Source organism: Hyla sarda, chromosome 3 (genome assembly GCF_029499605.1).
Source record: "Hyla sarda isolate aHylSar1 chromosome 3, aHylSar1.hap1, whole genome shotgun sequence".
NCBI lineage: Eukaryota > Metazoa > Chordata > Amphibia > Anura > Hylidae > Hyla > Hyla sarda.
Window position 1 is genome coordinate 193,001,231 of NC_079191.1, and position 21,091 is coordinate 193,022,321.

The 21,091-nt window shown below is 44.0% G+C and overlaps 1 protein-coding gene across 8 annotated transcripts in view; it reads left to right on the plus strand.

The window, feature by feature from the left end:
- Positions 1 to 784: 784 nt before the first annotated feature.
- ZNF451 (zinc finger protein 451) overlaps positions 785 to 21,091 on the plus strand; it is a 105,564-nt gene continuing 85,257 nt past the window's right edge. Inside the window, exons 1-3 of one of the 8 annotated variants that reach the window (XM_056565777.1) lie at positions 9,871 to 9,919; positions 12,649 to 12,665; positions 12,788 to 12,890. In XM_056565777.1, the coding sequence (XP_056421752.1) occupies positions 9,878 to 9,919; positions 12,649 to 12,665; positions 12,788 to 12,890 (162 nt within the window). In that variant the 5' untranslated portion in view covers positions 9,871 to 9,877. Of the gene's footprint in view, positions 956 to 9,563; positions 9,741 to 9,787; positions 9,831 to 9,870; positions 9,920 to 11,860; positions 11,948 to 12,594; positions 12,666 to 12,787; positions 12,891 to 21,091 lie in introns of those variants that run through there. The other 7 variants (XM_056565782.1, XM_056565783.1, XM_056565781.1 and 4 more) reach the window with 7 other exon arrangements.

The window sequence follows — 21,091 nt, forward strand, 5'->3', positions numbered from 1 at the left end:
ATAAATGGTATCGCCGCGTGCGGAAATGTCCGAATTATAAAAATATATCGTTAATTAAACCGCACGGTCAATGGCGTGCGCGCAAAAAAATTCCGATCAATAAGTCCTATCAATGCAAAAATGGTACCGTTAAAAACTTCAGATCACGGCGCAAAAAATGAGCCCTCATACCGCCCCATACACGGAAAAATAAAAAAGTTATAGGGGTCAGAAGATGACAATTTTAAACGTATACATTTTTCTGCATGAAGTTATGATTTTTTCCAGAAGTGCGACAAATTCAAACCTGTATAAGTAGGGTATCATTTTAATCGTATGGACCTATAGAATAAAGATAAGGGGTCATTTTTACCGAAAAATGTACTACGTAGAAACGGAAGCCCCCAAAAGTTACAAAATGGCGTTTTTTTTTTCAATTTTGTCTCACAATGATTTTTTTTCCCGTTTCACCGTAGATTTTTGGGCACAATGACTGACGTCATTACAAAGTAGAATTGGTGGTGCAAAAAATAAGCCATCATATGGATTTTTAGGTGCAAAATTGAAAGAGTTATGATTTTTTAAAGGCAAGGAGCAAAAAACGAAAATGCAAAAACGGAAAAAACCCCGGTCCTTAAGGGGTTAAAGTCCCATGCAAATCAATGGGAAATGTATGTTACCACATAACTTTCGTACGGCTGGAGATATTTCAATACTTGGTACACATTACTTATATGTCAAATAAAAGATATGATAAATTAACCCTTACCTACACCCTTATATAAAAGATGGGCTTTTGTTTCAGGTCCCATGCAAATATAGGGAACTTCCAGGTGACCTGGCCTCCACAGTCACCAGACCTGAACCCAATTGAGATGGTTTGGGGTGAGCTGGACCGCAGAGTGAAGGCAAAAAGGGCCAACGAGTGCTAAGCATCTCTGGGAACTCCTTCAAGACTGTTGGAAGACCATTTCAGGTGACTACCTCTTGAAGGTCATCAAGAGAATGCCAAGAGTGTGCAAAGCAGTAATCAAAGCAAAAGGTGGCTAGAACCTAGAATATGACATATTTTCACACTTTTTTGTAATGTATCTGATTACGGGCGACTACAGGGCGGGCGGCGTGTGACGTCACGCCTCCGCCCCAGTGTGATGTCACGCTCCGCCCCTCAATGCAAGCCTACGGGATGGGGCGTGATAACTGTCACGCCCCCTCCCGTCGGCTTGCATTGAGGGGCGGAGCGATACATCACACAGGGGCGGAGGCGTGAGGTCACACGGCGCCCACCCTGTAGTCGCCCGTAATCAGACCCGGAGCGAACACACTCCGGGGACTGATTACAAACGGGGTGCCGCGTGCATGATCACGGGCGTCCCCAGCGGCGGGACTCCCGCGATCGGGCATCTTATCCCCTATCCTTTGGATAGGGGATAAGATGCTTAAGCACCGGAGAACCCCTTTAATTCATAGTTTTGATGCCTTCAGTGTGAATCTTACAATTTTCGTAGTCATGAAAATAAAGAAAACTCTGAATGAGAAGGTGTGTCCAAACTTTTGGTCTGTACTGTATATATACAGGGTGGGCCATTTACATGGATACACCTTAATAAAATGGGAAGTCGGCCATTTTGAATCCAACTTTTTTTCAATAGGAAGAGGGTCATGTGACACATCAAACTTATTGGGAATTTCACAAGAAAAACAATTATGTGCTTGGTTTTAATGTAACTATTTTTTTCATGAGTTATTTACATGTTTCTGTGTTCAATGTGCTGCCCATTGTGTTGGATTGTCAATGCAACCCTCTTCTCCCACTCTTCACACACTGATAGCAACACCGCAGGAGAAATGCTAGCACAGGCTTCCAGTATCCGTATACACTGCTATATACTACTATATACACCGCAGGAGAAATGCTAGCACAGGCTTCCAGTATCCGTATACACTGCTATATACTACTATATACACTGCAGGAGAAATGCTAGCACAGGCTTTCAGTATCTGTATACACTACTATATACACCGCAGGAGAAATGCTAGCACAGGCTTCCAGTTTCTGTATACACTACTATATACACCGAGGAGAAATGCTAGCACAGGCTTCCAGTATCTGTATACACTGCTATATACTACTATATACACCACAGGAGAAATGCTAGCACAGGCTTCCAGTATCTGTATACACTACTATATACACCGCAGGAGAAATGCTAGCACAGGCTTCCAGTATCTGTATACACTGCTATATACTACTATATACACCACAGGAGAAATGCTAGCACAGGCTTCCAGTATCTGTATACACTGCTATATACTACTATATACACCGCAGGAGAAATGCTAGCACAGGCTTCCAGTATCCGTATACACTGCTATATGCTACTATATACACTGCAGGAGAAATGCTAGCACAGGCTTCCAGTATCTGTATACACTGCTATATACTACTATATACACCACAGGAGAAATGCTAGCACAGGCTTCCAGTATCTGTATACACTGCTATATACTACTATATACACCGCAGGAGAAATGCTAGCACAGGCTTCCAGTATCCGTATACACTGCTATATGCTACTATATACATCGCATGAGAAATGCTAGCACAGGCTTCCAGTATCTGTATACACTGCTATATACTACTATATACACCGCAGGAGAAATGCTAGCACAGGCTTCCAGTATCTGTATACACTGCTATATACTACTATATACACTGCAGGAGAAATGCTAGCACAGGCTTCCAGTATCTGTATACACTGCTATATACTACTATATACACCGCAGGAGAAATGCTAGCACAGGCTTCCAGTATCCGTATACACTGCTATATACTACTATATACACTGCAGGAGAAATGCTAGCACAGGCTTCCAGTATCCGTATACACTGCTATATACACCGCAGGAGAAATGCTAGCACAGGCTTCCAGTATCCGTATACACTGCTATATACTACTATATACACTGCAGGAGAAATGCTAGCACAGGCTTCCAGTATCCGTATACACTGCTATATCCTACTATATACACCGCAGGAGAAATGCTAGCACAGGCTTCCAGTATCCGTATACACTGCTATATCCTACTATATACACCGCAGGAGAAATGCTAGCACAGGCTTCCAGTATCCGTATACACTGCTATATACTACTATATACACCGCAGGAGAAATGCTAGCACAGGCTTCCAGTATCTGTATACACTGCTATATACTACTATATACACTGCAGGAGAAATGCTAGCACAGGCTTCCAGTATCCGTATACACTGCTATATCCTACTATATACACCGCAGGAGAAATGCTAGCACAGGCTTCCAGTATCCGTATACACTGCTATATACTACTATATACACCGTAGGAGAAATGCTAGCACAGGCTTCCAGTATCCGTATACACTGCTATATACTACTATATACACTGCAGGAGAAATGCTAGCACAGGCTTCCAGTATCCGTATACACTGCTATATACTACTATATACACCGCAGGAGAAATGCTAGCACAGGCTTCCAGTATCTGTATACACTACTATATACACTGCAGGAGAAATGCTAGCACAGGCTTCCAGTATCTGTATACACTGCTATATACTACTATATACATTGCAGGAGAAATGCTAGCACAGGCTTCCAGTATCCGTATACACTGCTATATACTACTATATACACTGCAGGAGAAATGCTAGCACAGGCTTCCAGTATCTGTATACACTACTATATACACTGCAGGAGAAATGCTAGCACAGGCTTCCAGTATCTGTATACACTGCTATATACTACTATATACACCGCAGGAGAAATGCTAGCACAGGCTTCCAGTATCTGTATACACTGCTATATACTACTATATACATCGCAGGAGAAATGCTATCACAGGCTTCCAGTATCTGTATACACTGCTATATACTACTATATACATCGCAGGAGAAATGCTAGCACAGGCTTCCAGTGTCTGTATACACTGCTATATACTACTATATACATCGCAGGAGAAATGCTATCACAGGCTTCCAGTATCTGTATACACTGCTATATACTACTATATACATCGCAGGAGAAATGCTATCACAGGCTTCCAGTATCTGTATACACTGCTATATACTACTATATACATCGCATGAGAAATGCTAGCACAGGCTTCCAGTATCCGTATACACTGCTATATCCTACTATATACACCGCAGGAGAAATGCTAGCACAGGCTTCCAGTATCCGTATACACTGCTATATACTACTATATACACCGCAGGAGAAATGCTAGCACAGGCTTCCAGTATCTGTATACACTGCTATATACTACTATATACACCGCAGGAGAAATGCTAGCACAGGCTTCCAGTATCTGTATACACTGCTATATACTACTATATACACCGCAGGAGAAATGCTAGCACAGGCTTCCAGTATCCGTATACACTGCTATATACTACTATATACACCGCAGGAGAAATGCTATCACAGGCTTCCAGTATCTGTATACACTGCTATATACTACTATATACATCGCATGAGAAATGCTATCACAGGCTTCCAGTATCTGTATACACTGCTATATACTACTATATACACCGCAGGAGAAATGCTAGCACAGGCTTCCAGTATCCGTATACACTGCTATATACTACTATATACACCGCAGGAGAAATGCTAGCACAGGCTTCCAGTATCCGTATACACTGCTATATACTACTATATACATCGCATGAGAAATGCTAGCACAGGCTTCCAGTATCCGTATACACTGCTATATCCTACTATATACACCGCAGGAGAAATGCTAGCACAGGCTTCCAGTATCCGTATACACTGCTATATACTACTATATACACCGCAGGAGAAATGCTAGCACAGGCTTCCAGTATCTGTATACACTGCTATATACTACTATATACACCGCAGGAGAAATGCTAGCACAGGCTTCCAGTATCCGTATACACTGCTATATACATCGCAGGAGAAATGCTAGCACAGGCTTCCAGTATCTGTATACACTGCTATATACTACTATATACACCGCAGGAGAAATGCTAGCACAGGCTTCCAGTATCCGTATACACTGCTATATACATCGCAGGAGAAATGCTAGCACAGGCTTCCAGTATCCGTATACACTACTATATACTACTATATACACCGCAGGAGAAATGCTAGCACAGGCTTCCAGTATCTGTATACACTGCTATATACTACTATATACACCGCAGGAGAAATGCTAGCACAGGCTTCCAGTATCCGTATACACTGCTATATACATCGCAGGAGAAATGCTATCACAGGCTTCCAGTATCTGTATACACTGCTATATACTACTATATACACCGCAGGAGAAATGCTAGCACAGGCTTCCAGTATCCGTATACACTGCTATATACTACTATATACACCGCAGGAGAAATGCTAGCACAGGCTTCCAGTATCCGTATACACTGCTATATACTACTATATACATCGCATGAGAAATGCTAGCACAGGCTTCCAGTATCCGTATACACTGCTATATACTACTATATACATCGCATGAGAAATGCTAGCACAGGCTTCCAGTATCCGTATACACTGCTATATACTACTATATACATCGCATGAGAAATGCTAGCACAGGCTTCCAGTATCTGTATACACTGCTATATACTACTATATACACCGCAGGAGAAATGCTAGCACAGGCTTCCAGTATCCGTATACACTGCTATATCCTACTATATACACCGCAGGAGAAATGCTAGCACAGGCTTCCAGTATCCGTATACACTGCTATATACTACTATATACACTGCAGGAGAAATGCTAGCACAGGCTTCCAGTATCCGTATACACTGCTATATACTACTATATACATCGCATGAGAAATGCTAGCACAGGCTTCCAGTATCTGTATACACTGCTATATACTACTATATACACCGCAGGAGAAATGCTAGCACAGGCTTCCAGTATCCGTATACACTGCTATATATATCGCAGGAGAAATGCTATCACAGGCTTCCAGTATCTGTATACACTGCTATATACTACTATATACACCGCAGGAGAAATGCTAGCACAGGCTTCCAGTATCCGTATACACTGCTATATACTACTATATACATCGCAGGAGAAATGCTAGCACAGGCTTCCAGTATCCGTATACACTGCTATATACTACTATATACACCGCAGGAGAAATGCTAGCACAGGCTTCCAGTATCCGTATACACTGCTATATACATCGCATGAGAAATGCTAGCACAGGCTTCCAGTATCCGTATAAACTGCTATATACTACTATATACATCGCATGAGAAATGCTAGCACAGGCTTCCAGTATCCGTATACACTGCTATATACTACTATATACAACGCAGGAGAAATGCTAGCACAGGCTTCCAGTATCCGTATACACTGCTATATACTACTATATACACCGCAGGAGAAATGCTAGCACAGGCTTCCAGTATCCGTATACACTGCTATATACTACTATATACATCGCATGAGAAATGCTAGCACAGGCTTCCAGTATCCGTATACACTGCTATATCCTACTATATACACCGCAGGAGAAATGCTAGCACAGGCTTCCAGTATCCGTATACACTGCTATATACTACTATATACACCGCAGGAGAAATGCTAGCACAGGCTTCCAGTATCTGTATACACTGCTATATACTACTATATACACCGCAGGAGAAATGCTAGCACAGGCTTCCAGTATCCGTATACACTGCTATATACATCGCAGGAGAAATGCTATCACAGGCTTCCAGTATCTGTATACACTGCTATATACTACTATATACACCGCAGGAGAAATGCTAGCACAGGCTTCCAGTATCCGTATACACTGCTATATACTACTATATACACCGCAGGAGAAATGCTAGCACAGGCTTCCAGTATCCGTATACACTGCTATATACTACTATATACATCGCATGAGAAATGCTAGCACAGGCTTCCAGTATCCGTATACACTGCTATATCCTACTATATACATCGCAGGAGAAATGCTAGCACAGGCTTCCAGTATCCGTATACACTGCTATATACTACTATATACACTGCAGGAGAAATGCTAGCACAGGCTTCCAGTATCCGTATACACTGCTATATACTACTATATACATCGCATGAGAAATGCTAGCACAGGCTTCCAGTATCTGTATACACTGCTATATACTACTATATACACCGCAGGAGAAATGCTAGCACAGGCTTCCAGTATCCGTATACACTGCTATATACATCGCAGGAGAAATGCTATCACAGGCTTCCAGTATCTGTATACACTGCTATATACTACTATATACACCGCAGGAGAAATGCTAGCACAGGCTTCCAGTATCCGTATACACTGCTATATACTACTATATACATCGCAGGAGAAATGCTAGCACAGGCTTCCAGTATCCGTATACACTGCTATATACTACTATATACACCGCAGGAGAAATGCTAGCACAGGCTTCCAGTATCCGTATACACTGCTATATACTACTATATACATCGCATGAGAAATGCTAGCACAGGCTTCCAGTATCCGTATACACTGCTATATACTACTATATACATCGCATGAGAAATGCTAGCACAGGCTTCCAGTATCCGTATACACTGCTATATACTACTATATACAACGCAGGAGAAATGCTAGCACAGGCTTCCAGTATCCGTATACACTGCTATATACTACTATATACACCGCAGGAGAAATGCTAGCACAGGCTTCCAGTATCCGTATACACTGCTATATACTACTATATACATCGCATGAGAAATGCTAGCACAGGCTTCCAGTATCCGTATACACTGCTATATCCTACTATATACACCGCAGGAGAAATGCTAGCACAGGCTTCCAGTATCCGTATACACTGCTATATACTACTATATACACCGCAGGAGAAATGCTAGCACAGGCTTCCAGTATCTGTATACACTGCTATATACTACTATATACACCGCATGAGAAATGCTAGCACAGGCTTCCAGTATCCGTATACACTGCTATATACATCGCAGGAGAAATGCTATCACAGGCTTCCAGTATCTGTATACACTGCTATATACTACTATATACACCGCAGGAGAAATGCTAGCACAGGCTTCCAGTATCCGTATACACTGCTATATACTACTATATACACCGCAGGAGAAATGCTAGCACAGGCTTCCAGTATCCGTATACACTGCTATATACTACTATATACATCGCATGAGAAATGCTAGCACAGGCTTCCAGTATCCGTATACACTGCTATATACTACTATATACATCGCATGAGAAATGCTAGCACAGGCTTCCAGTATCCGTATACACTGCTATATACTACTATATACATCGCATGAGAAATGCTAGCACAGGCTTCCAGTATCTGTATACACTGCTATATACTACTATATACACCGCAGGAGAAATGCTAGCACAGGCTTCCAGTATCCGTATACACTGCTATATCCTACTATATACACCGCAGGAGAAATGCTAGCACAGGCTTCCAGTATCCGTATACACTGCTATATACTACTATATACACTGTAGGAGAAATGCTAGCACAGGCTTCCAGTATCCGTATACACTGCTATATACTACTATATACATCGCATGAGAAATGCTAGCACAGGCTTCCAGTATCCGTATACACTGCTATATACTACTATATACACCGCAGGAGAAATGCTAGCACAGGCTTCCAGTATCCGTATACACTGCTATATACTACTATATACACCGCAGGAGAAATGCTAGCACAGGCTTCCAGTATCCGTATACACTGCTATATCCTACTATATACACCACAGGAGAAATGCTAGCACAGGCTTCCAGTATCTGTATACACTGCTATATACTACTATATACAACGCATGAGAAATGCTAGCACAGGCTTCCAGTATCTGTATACACTGCTATATACTACTATATACACCGCAGGAGAAATGCTAGCACAGGCTTCCAGTATCCGTATACACTGCTATATACTACTATATACATCGCATGAGAAATGCTATCACAGGCTTCCAGTATCCGTATACACTGCTATATACTACTATATACACCGCAGGAGAAATGCTAGCACAGGCTTCCAGTATCTGTAGTTTCAGGTGATGCAGAATGGGCAAAACAAACATTGGAACAGGACCCTCAGATTACGCAGAAGATTTTGTTCAGTGATGATGCAAACTTTTATGTGAATGGTGAAGTTAACAATAACCATAACAATAATCATTCTGGGCATCCTAGGCGTTGTAGTTCACCTTGTAATGTCCTCTGATATCGCATAATAATAGCGTGGACATGGTGGGAGTTGTAGTTCGACCATAAGCACAGCCAAGGTATTACAATCACACTCTGGACGTGTCCCTCCTGTGCTGAGCTCCCTCTATAGTTACAGACAGCAGGATATCAGCTCTGCTCAGCGCTACGGCTCTTTGGATTTACCGCTCTGCTACTTCCTGTACCATGTGATCAGTCACATGGCGTATCACGTGGTGTATTGACATCACCAAGGTCCTTCTATTAGATGGTAATTTTCTATTACCTCATTGACGTCCAGCTCTGTCCCCTCCCACTGCCCGGTAAATAGTGTACGGAGGCCCCGCCCACAGTGAGCACGCGTTGCTGTTAGAGGACTACATTTCCCACACTCCTACTCCGCATCTTGACGCACTCACAGTGACGTCCGAGACGAGTAGCGTGCGGGTAACGCGGGAATCTGGGAGTGTAAACTTCCGTGATAGGAAGCGGCCGCCGGTAATAACGAGTGTGTGGGGTAACGGTGAGTAAAGGGTTGTGTATAGGGGGAGGCACCAGCGACATGTGAGGGGCGGGGCTTCCTTCAGCTGTACTGTATATAATACACTCCAGTGTAAATAATGCGACACGTTGTGCTAAGTGGTTGTATATACTGTATACATGCTGTGTGTACAGCAGGTCAGATGGCATCCTGACGTCACAGTGAGAACTGCTGCATGGTTAGGTTTTTGCTGGTATTGACCAGGGCCCTTTTGTGAGAGCACATTAGGGATAACATTCATCCAGTGTGATCTGCTGCTGTCACCCCCACATTCTGCATGCTGGCCCCTCTGGATGTGCTGTAATAACACTGTTTGCTGCCTTAGGACTAGGGATCGACCGATATCATTTTTTTTAGGGCCGATACCGATAATCGGTGGAGGTTAGGCCCGATAGCCGATAACTTATACCGATATTCCGGTATAAATTATCGGCTATTTTCCCCCCCTTGACACCGCTGCAGAGCATTGATTTAAAGCAGGTGCTTTAAATCAATGCACTGCAGTGGCTTTTGCGGTGCCATAGTCTGCCGCCGCCACCACCACCACCCGCTTCTCTCCCCCTACCTGTCAGGGTGGCCATGCATCCTTCCTGTATTGTCCGGCGGCATTCCGGGTGGAGGGTGAACCAGTCCGGGCTGTCCTTCTTCTCCGGGGGTCATCTTCTCCACTCCGAGCAGGCTCCGGCCTAGTATGCTGCATAGACGTCGCTGCACAGTGGCGCACCTGACGTCACGGCGTAGCGGCGTCTATGCAGCGTACTAGGCCGGAGCCTGCCCGGAGTGGAGAAGATGACCCCCGGAGAAGGACAGCCCGGACCGGTGCACCCTCCACCCGGAATGGCGCCGGACACTACAAGAAGGAAGGATGGATGGCCCGGACCACCCCCATTACGGGTAAGTTTATTTATTTTATTTTTTTTATTGACTCGGAGGGTGGGGGAGGGGCCCGACCGGTATAGCGGTATGGACAAAAATCCATACTGGTATACCGCCCAGCGCTACGGTGGGGGGGGGTGACGCGGTGCGGGGCAATATCGGCTTATCGGCACGGTAATTGCCGATACCGATAATGCCCAAAATCGTGATTATCGGCCGATAATATCGGCCATACCCTACTTAGGACCCCTTGTTGCATTATTTCAGTGATATTGTGCGGGGACACAGATCGATCGTCATGTTATTTATGTAAACTGCTAGAAATAAAGGGAGTGCATCAGATTGAACATGGGGCGGCATGTTATAGAGCAGCAGGGGGAGCTGAGCAGATTGACTGACTTCTAATACAAAGATCTAATATTTTCTCTTTCTGAGCTTAGGAGTCCAGTGGGCGGTCCTAATCAGTTATTGACAGCTTTTTCTGCCGTGTGTGGATAGATATATATTAGGGATGCGCTGAATTTTCGGCCCCCGAAAATCATCGGCCGAAAAATCCACTTCCGCCTTTTTCGGCTAATTTCCGGCGATAATTTCGGGTGTTGTCTTAACCCTTCCCCGACCCATGACATACATATACGCCATCGGTCAGGTGAGCGGACGTGACGTGGGTCTGTTAGCAGCTGACATCTGCCTGTAATGACGGACATTGGAGATTGCTCCGATGTCCATGATCGACCATACCCGGCAGCCCCCTTCTAATTCTTGTAGCTGGGGGCCACCGCTAATAGCCCACATGCAACGATTGCCGTGGCCGGCTATTAACCCTTTAGATTGCTGCTGTGAAAGCTGACCGGCATCTAAAGGGACATGTAAGTGCTCCCTGGTAGGTCCAATGGGGTGGATTGCCACCCCACAGAGCGATTGCGGGGGGAGGGAATGTGATCCACTGTGGAGGTAGCCAGAGTGCTTACCTATCTTTCCCTGATGTCTGTGCCTCTTCATTTGACTGAGCCAGGCATAAGCAGACTCAACCAAATGAGCACAGATCAATGGAGTTCTATGGAACTCCATTAATCTGTATGAGAAATCTAATGATTTGTCTCATTTTCCACTTTCCATATAAAAAATATGGAAAAATAATAAAAATATATTTGGTATCACCACGTGTGTAATTGTCCCAATTATTAAATTTGTTTCTGTTTCTACCGGGTTCCACTACAGTGTCTGTCATTTTGCTAGAGGGAAAAATAGCTCTGCATGCATAACTATTTTACCTGCTACAAAAGAGAGAATGTAAAGAGCCTCCAAAACAGGTATCACAGCTATGGATGTAACAATCCTATACCCTTGCTGCAGATATTCAGTGGGGTCTGGAGGACATACAGTGATCCCTCAACTTACAATGGCCTCAACATATAATAGTTTCTGGACCATTGTAACTGAAAACCAAACTCAACATACAATGCTGCGGACAGTCCAGATCTGTGAAACGTGTCAATGGCCGGAATAACCGACCAATCAGAATGGATATTTTACCGGTAAAACCCCTATATTACTGAAGTGCATACTGGCTGTCTGGCAGCGCCTCCTACAGTACAGGGAGGTATTACATGTTCGGTACTACTTTTTACCTGTGCCACAGTTAGCTGCTCCTTTGGACATCAAGTAAGGGCGGCTCCTTTTTCCTTTTTTTGGGACACTGTACCCTGAAGAAGCTCCTGTTAAGACAGTGATTACAGCATCCAGCAGATCTTTCTTTTATATATAAGGATTTGCTTTATCTATATTGGTTATCTACTTATTTTTCTTTAATCCTCACTTTTACCTATTGTTGAATGACATTTTGGACGCTTCAGAACCAACTACCGGGTTTCCATAGAGTTATGGTCGTCCTGGAACCAATTAGCATTGTAACTTGAGGGACCACTGTATTACAGTACAATTACAGTACAATTTTTTTTTTGTCATTCCTGAGATGGTTTTTCTGTTGTCATGTCTCTTCTCTGGATTGCAGACATATAATTTTGGCGGGTAAGAGAACGTCTTATCCTGTTATTACAATTCCATGCTGAAGAGAATAGACAATGCTTTGTGTGTTTTCCCATTGTTGTAGAACTGAAGTGTTTCAATCATTCAAGATTTTCTTCCTTCAGCAGCTTCCATACGGTCCATCCCATGGATTCTGAGGTGACCTCCAGTGAGAATGACATTCGACCAGAAGACCATCAGCAAAGTGAGGACATCCAGTTTGTCGGTGTAAGTATACGAAGCAAGGAACATTCAGATTGTTTGTTGCCTATCATTGTAGTTTCTTACATCTATTTAATTCAAGGCAATAATGAAGTTAGTTGTCATAGTGGCTCTTTGTTTTGGCTTCGGCCCATGGCAAATAATAGCATTAGCGAAAACTTTGCACCAGGGTCAGGACTGAGCTGTTACCATTAGATACTGAGGTCGCAAGCAGATCAGTAGCCCTTTGAGTCACGCTGATATAGCAGGAAGTTTGTAGAACTAGACTTTGCACCTATCCACTATGCATTTTTATACAATGGCGGAGATCTATCAGAACAGTCTTGCCCGTCTCCACCAATCAGAGGTCCGCTTTGTAGCAGATCGGTGCTTGTTTAACAAGCCTTTCAAAGAGGTCCATAGTTTGCCAAATAATTTGTATGGCCCTTCACTTACATCACATATCTCTTGTTTACACAAGATGTGCAGCCAGCCAACAATGACTTTTAGGGCCATACAGTCCCAGAAATCATCTGACGTACGAGGAATTGCTCATTTTATCACCTGATCTCTGGGTATTTTACATAGCACAATGATAATCCTCTGGTAATAGGCCCTTACGACTCTGCTTTGCAGTGATTGGTGACATTGCTTTAGAAGGCTGGATTTGATAAATAAGGCCCCTTGAGGAAGCTTTATTAAAACCTGTAGAAGGGAAAAGTTGAACAGTTGCCCATAGCAACCAGATATCATCTTTAATGTTTAAAAAAAGCCTCAGAAAAATAACAAAGTAATCTTGTTGCTATGGGCAACTGCACTACTTTTCCACTACAGATTTTGATAAATATCCCCCTAGTGCTGGGCGGTATATCGTTCGTACTGAATACCGAAATTTTTGTCCTGCACGATATGAATTTTTTTTCCCCCATACCGTAATACCAGTTTGGCCCCTCCCCCTCGGAAATAAATTATCAACCCAGCGCAGCGCTGTCCCCACATCGGGGAACTAATCACATCCCCCTGCAAGCGCTGCCTTCCTCGTCCTCCTGTTTGCTGCGGGCTGCTGGAAATCTGTACTGTACTCTGTATCCATATGCCCAGGATGCAAAAGATAAACAAAATAAACTTTAACTCACCTTGCCCTGTTGGTCAGGTACCGGCCTCACCTGCTTCTGGGGACAGGAACTTTTTAGAGCCGTCAGCCTATCACCGGCCGCAGCGATATCCCGCCCCGGCCGGTGATAGGCTGAGCTCACTGTCATGTAAGGAGTTCTGGCCGGCTTCTTACATGACAGTGAGCTCAGCCTATCAACGACCAAGGCTGAACATCGCTGTGGCCGGTTATAGGCTGACGGCTCTCCGACGTTCCCGTCCCCAGGGAGAGCCTGAGACCGACGTAGGAAGGTGAGTTAAAGTTTATTTTGTTTATCTTTTGCAGCCCTGGCATAGGGATACAGCGTACAGTATTGAGTTCCAGCGCCGGCGGCCCGCAACAAACAGGAGGACGAGGAAGGCAGCACTTGCGGTTGACGTGATTAGTTCCCCGATGGGTACAGCGCAGCGATGGGCTGATAATTAACTGGGGGGGAGAAGCAGAACAGCACTCGCGGGTCCCATGATTTTGGGGGGAGGGGGGGGAGAGAAATACCGTTATATACTGTGGAACCGCCATAAGTTACAAAAATACAGTGATACACATTTTTGATCATACCGCCCAGCTCTATGTCCCCCATTATCTTTATACTAGGGTGTGTTTTTAAGATATAAACAAATGCCCAAAAGTACACTAAAACCCTGCTTGTAATCCCCAAACTAAAACACATCCTACGAGTCTTTATAAAATAAGAGGTATATACCACCATTAAAAATACCAAAATTGGCTGAAAAAGGTAGAAGGATTAACGTTAAGCAGTGTGGTGACAACTATATGTAACTTACAGACTACATGTCGTACATGGTGCCACACTGCAATGTAAGGGAGAAACGCTGGAGGCCGCAGTCCAACCGCGTTATTTTGGCAACATAGAGATATTAAACCAAAAACACTCACAGCCCCCCTGACATGTTTTTTTTCTGTAGAGCTTCCACAGAGGTCCAGGCTAATTGCTATGTGAAAATAAAAAGTTTGGTAGAAGAAAGACAGACTAAACTTGGATATTCTAGGGTGCTTGTTCTGATGCAAGTTCTTAGCCAAGACTATTGTAGAATGTTTAACCCCTTTAAGGACGCAGCCCATTTTCACCTCTTGGACGCAGCCCTTTTTTGCACATCTGACCACTGTCACTTTAAACATTAACAACTCTGGAATGCTTTTACTTATCAATCTGATTCCGAGATTTTTTCATGACATATTCTACTTTAACATAGTGGTAAATTTTTGTGGTAACTTGCATCCTTTCTTGGTGAAAAATCCCCAAATTTGATGAAAAAAAATGAAAATTTTGCATTTTTCTAACTTTGAAGCTCTCTGCTTGTAAGGAAAATGGATATTCAAAATAATTTTTTTTTATTCACATATACAATATGTCTACTTTATGTTTGCATCATAAAATTGACGTGTTTTTACTTTTGGAAGACACCAGAGGGCTTCAAAGTTCAGCAGCAATTTAAAAATTTTTCACAATTTTCAAACCAGTTCAGGTTTGAAGTGGATTTGAAGGGTCTTCATATTAGAAATACCCCATTATAAAAACTGCCCCCCCCCCCCCCCCCCCAAAGTATTCAAAATGACATTAAGTAAGTGTTTTAAGCCTTTTGGTGTTTCACAGGAAAAGCAGCAAAGTGAAGGAGAAACCAATTTTAGAATTTTTACAAGGGGTAAAAGGATAAAATTTATACTTGAATTTGTAGCCCAATTTCTCTCAAGTAAGCACATACCTCATATGTCTATGTAAATTGTTCGGCGGGCGCAGTAGAGGGCTCAGAAGCGAAGGAGCGACAAGGGGATTTTGGAGAGTACGTTTTTCTGAAATGGTTTTTGGGGGGCATGTTGCATTTAGGAAGCCCCTATGGTGCCAAAACAGCAAAAAAAAACCCACATGGCATACCATTTTGGAAACTAGACCCCTTGAGGAACGTAACAAGGACTTAAGTGAGCCTTAATACCCCACAGGTGTTTCACGACTTTTGCATATGTAAAAAAAAAAATAAAAATGTTTTTCACTAAAATGTGTTTCCCCCCAAATTTCACATTTTTGCAAGGGTTAATAGCAAAATACCCCCCCAAAATGTGTAACCCCATCTCTTCTGAGTATGGAGGTACCCCATAAGTTGACCTGAAGTGCACTACGGGTGAACTACAATGCTCAGAAGAGAAGGAGTCATATTTGGCTTTTTGAGAGCAAATTTTGCTTGGGGGGGCATGTCGCATTTAGGAAGCCCCTATGGTGCCAGGACAGCAAAAAAAAAAAAACACATGGCATACCATTTTGGAAAATAGACCCCTTGAGGAACGTAACAAGGGATAAACTGAACCTTAATACCCCACAGGTGTTTCACGACTTTTGCATATGTAAAAAAAATTTTTTTGTTTAGCAAAAATTTTAAATAAAAAAAAAAAAAGTTAATAGCAGAAAATACCCCCCCCAAAATTTGAAGCCCAATTTCTCCCGATTCAGAAAACACCCCATATGGGGGTGAAAAGTGCTCTGCTGGCGCACTACAGGTCTCAGAAGAGAAGGAGTCACATTTGGCTTTTTGGAAGCAAATTTTGCTCTGGGGGCATGCCGCATTTAGGAAGCCCCTATGGTGCCAGGACATCAAAAAATAAACACATGGCATACAATTTTGGAAACTAGACCCCTTGGGGAACGTAACAAGGGACAAAGTGAACCTTAATACCCCACAGGTCTTTCACGACTTTTGCATATGTAAAAAAAAAAAAAAAAAAAATTTTTTTTTTTACACTAAAATGCTTGTTTTCCCCCAAATTTTACATTTTTACAAGGGATAATAGCAGAAAATACCCCCCAAAATTTGTAACCTTATCTCTTCTGAGTATGGAAATACCCCATAAGTGGACGTGAAGTGCACTGGGGCGAACTACAATGCTCAGAAGAGAAGGAGCATCATTGAGCTTTTGGAGAGAGAATTTGGCCATGTGCATTTACAATGCCCCCCGTGGTGCCAGAACAGTGGACCCCCCCCCCCACATGTGACCCCATTTTTAAAACTACACCCCTCACGGAAGGTAATAAGAGGTGCAGTGAGAATTTACACCCCACTGGCATTTGACGGATCTTTGGAACAGTGGGCTGTACAAATTAAACATTTTATTTTTCATTTTCGCAGACCCCTGTTTCAAAGATCTGTCAGACACCTGTGGGGTGTAAATGCTCACTATACCTTGTTACGTTCCGTGAGGGGTGTAGTTTCCAAAATGGGGTCACATGTGGGTATTTATTGTTTTGCGCTTATGTCAGAACCGCTGTAAAACCAGCCACCCCTGTGCAAATCACCAATTTAGACCTCAAATGTACATGGTGCACTCTCCATTCTGAGCCTTGTTGTGCGCCTGCAGAGCACTTTGCGCCCACATATGGGGTATCTCCATACTCAGGAGAAATTGCGTTACAAATTTTGGGGCAACACCAGTATGTTAGTGTACAAAAAAAGTTTTTTTTTTACACTTAACATGCTAGCGTAGACCTCAGCTTTAAGTTTTCATAAGGGGTAAAAGGAGAAAAAGCCCCCCAAAATTTTTTGCCAATTTCTCCCGAGTACGGCGATACCCCATATGTGGCCCTAAACTGTTGCCTTGAAATACGACAGGGCTCCGAAGTGAGAGAGCACCATGCGCATTTGAGGCCTAAATTAGGGATTTACATAGGGGTATTCTAAGCCAGTGATTCCCAAACAGGGTGCCTCCAGCTGTTGCAAAACTCCCAGCATACTTGAACAGTCAATGGCTGTCCAGAAATGCTGGGAGTTTTTGTTTTGCAACAGCTGGAGGCTCCGTTTTGGAAACACTGCCGTAGGATACGTTTTTCATTTTTATTGGGGGGAGTGGGCAGTGTATGTGTGTATATGTAGTGTTTTACTCTTTATTTTGTGGTAGTGTAGTGTAGTGTTTTTAGGTTACATTCACACTGGCGGCAGATTACACTGAGTCTCCCGCTAGGAGTTTGAGCTGCGGCGGAAAATTTGCCGCAGCTCAAACTAGAAGCGGGGAACTCGCTGTAATCCGCAGCCAGTGTGAATGTAACCTGTACATTCACATGGGAGGGGGGGCAAAACTACAACTCCCAGCATGCACTGACAGAACGTTTAATAGAACCTATTACCTAACTCTATTTCCCAACCAGTGTGCCTCCAGCTGTTGCAGAACTACAACTCTCAGCATGTACTGATTGCCAAAGGGAATGCTGGGAGATGTAGTTATGCAACAGCTGGAGGCACGCAAGTACAACTCCAAGCATGCCGAGACATCCTTTTTGCTGTTCCTGAATGCTGGGAGTTGTAGTTGTGCAAGATTTAGAGGGGTTCAGGCTGGAGATCACTGACAGTGGTCTCTAAACTGTAGCCCTCCAGATGTTGCAAAACTACAAATCTCAGCATGCTAAGACAGCAAACTGCTGTCTGGGCATGCTGGGAGTTGTATTTTTGTAACATCTGGAGGGCTACATTTTAGAGACCACTGTCAGTGATCTCTAGCCTGAACCCCCATCTTGCAAAACTACAAATCCCAGCATGCCAACACAGCAAACAGCTGTCAAGGCATGGTGGGAGTTGTAGTTTTGCAACATCTGGAGGGCCACAGTTTAGAGACCACTCTCCAAACTGTCGCCCTGCAGATGCTGCTAGGCAACAGACTCCCGGACATGCCACCGCCATACTCACCTCCACCGCCGCCATGATCACAGCCGCTGCCGTCATCTGGAGGTTAGCCGCCGGGTAAGTGACCGCCGCCGCCGCTACTACACGGTTCCCCCCGCTGTGCCCGGACACCGATGGGTGGACTTAGCGGGGGGAACCGAACTTTAACATTAAAGTTACTACAAATCTGTGTATTGCAACACACCTTGATTTCTTGTTTAAACCGGAAGTCGCAAATTTTACAGTGCATTAAATTGCCCCCCCCCAAAAAAACAGGGTAATTCTTTGATTAATTCCCCCCATAGTCCGTATGTTGTATGCTACATATAGTTGTCACCGCATTGCTTCATTGATCTTTTTACCTTTTTCTAGCAATATTGGTGTTTTTAATAGTAGTAGTCAACTTTTTTGTTTTATTTTTTAAGATATAAGCCCACCCAATAATAACCCCCCTTCCCATTTTTCAAATAACATAACAAACAAAACAAAACCTATTTAGAACACACCCCATTTAGGCCTTGAGGGGGCACAGCAATGTTTCATTTTAACATAATAATTTTTCCTCCTCTCCAGAGCCATATGAGGCCTTTTTTTTATATATTTTTTTATTTTTTTACTCTATGATGACAAAACTGACGTGATCTTTATTCTGTGGATCAATACGATTAAAACAATACTCATAAGATGCACCTAGGTTTTAGAGGAGGAGAACAAGAAAAAATTATTCTGAACCAAACCCCCCTTGTGGCCAGCAGGACCCCCCTCCCCCCTTTGTGGGCAGCAGGACCCCCCTTGTAGTTGCTTACCGGTATAACACTACCGCTGCCCTGTTCTGCCGTCCACATAATGGAGTCTATGGAGGAGCATGTGACACACACACACACGTCACTCTGCTTCCTCTGTAGCGTTACGCTGGGCGCAGGGGAGTGACATGTGTGTCACATGCTCCTCCATAAGACTCCATTATGCGGACAGGAGAACGGGACAGTGGCAGCAAAGAGGATGGAAGAACGCGGCAGCGGCATGAATCGGAGGCAGTGGAGCACTTCGCCATACAGACCCAGGAGCAGGTGCAGCCTCCCCTGCACTTCATTTGCACACACATTCGCTCCATAAGATGCACAGACATTTCCTTCACACATTTGGGGGTGAAAAAGTGCGTCTTAAGTATTTAAGTTTTGCTAATTTCAATAACAAACACCGCCAACATGTCGAAATAAGAACAATCACAGACAATTAGCACCTCCGAGAGTTCCCAGAAACCAGGCCATCACCATCATAAGGAGAAAGGTGCAGCAAAATGGGTACCAATCTAACAGAAGAGCAACGCTGAGACTAGGGCTGCAACGATTAATCGATTAAAATCAATAATGGGATTCGTTGTCGACGAATCCCGTTATCGAATAATCGCCCGATTCGTTGTCTGCCGTCAGTGGCGGCAGTGAATGAATGAATGAAGCCGACATGTCCCGCATATAGGCTACATTCATTCGTTTATTGACCGCCGTCCGACATGTCCCCGCCGCTGCCCTGCTCCTAGTACAATCAGCGCAGTGCCGGGACGTGCTGCTCATCTCCGTCGGGTACAGAGAGGAGCAGCAGAAAATAGGCATGTCCTGGCGGGGCGCTAGGAGCAAGGCAGCGGCGGGGACATGTGGGGCTGCAGCTTGGCCCCCCTTTAGACCGCAGCCCCCACCCTTGTAGACAGCTCACCTACAGCTGTCCTCTGTCGGGGCTTCCGTTTCGCTGCACAGTTATAGCGTCCGCATCATGTAGTCCTATGGAGGACCATGTAACACACACGTCACTCCACCTCCTCCCCTGCGCCCGGCGTAACGTTACGGAGGAAGCAGAGTGACGTGTGTGTCACATGCTCCTCCATAGGACTACATGATGCGTACACTAGAACTGTGCAGCGAAACGGCAGCCCCGTCAGAGGACAGCTGTAGGTGAGCTGCCTACAAGGGTGGGGGCCCTGCTGCCTACAAGGGTGGGGGCCCTGCTGCCTACAAGGGTGGGGGCCCTGCTGTCCAAAGGGGGGCCCTGCTGTCTAAAGGGGGGGGGGAGGCTGCTGTCTAAAGGGGCCCTGCTGTCTAAAGGGGGGGGGGGGGGGCTGCTGTCTAAAGGGGTCTGTAAAAGCAATGAACTGCAGTCTGTATGTGTATAGGAGTGCTATATTGAAAAAAGAAAAACTATTTAAATTTACTGCTCCCCAATAAAAATTAGCTCCCCCTTTTCCTATTGCTATACAAAAAAAGTAAAAAAATTTCTTTTACATATTTGATACTACCATATGGCTAACTGTCTGAACTATTAAAATATTAGTAAACCATTAACATTTTTTTTTTAATAGTTCAGACAGTTACAAATGCGGCAGTATCAAATTTACACTGGTTTCTGTACAGGATCATTAA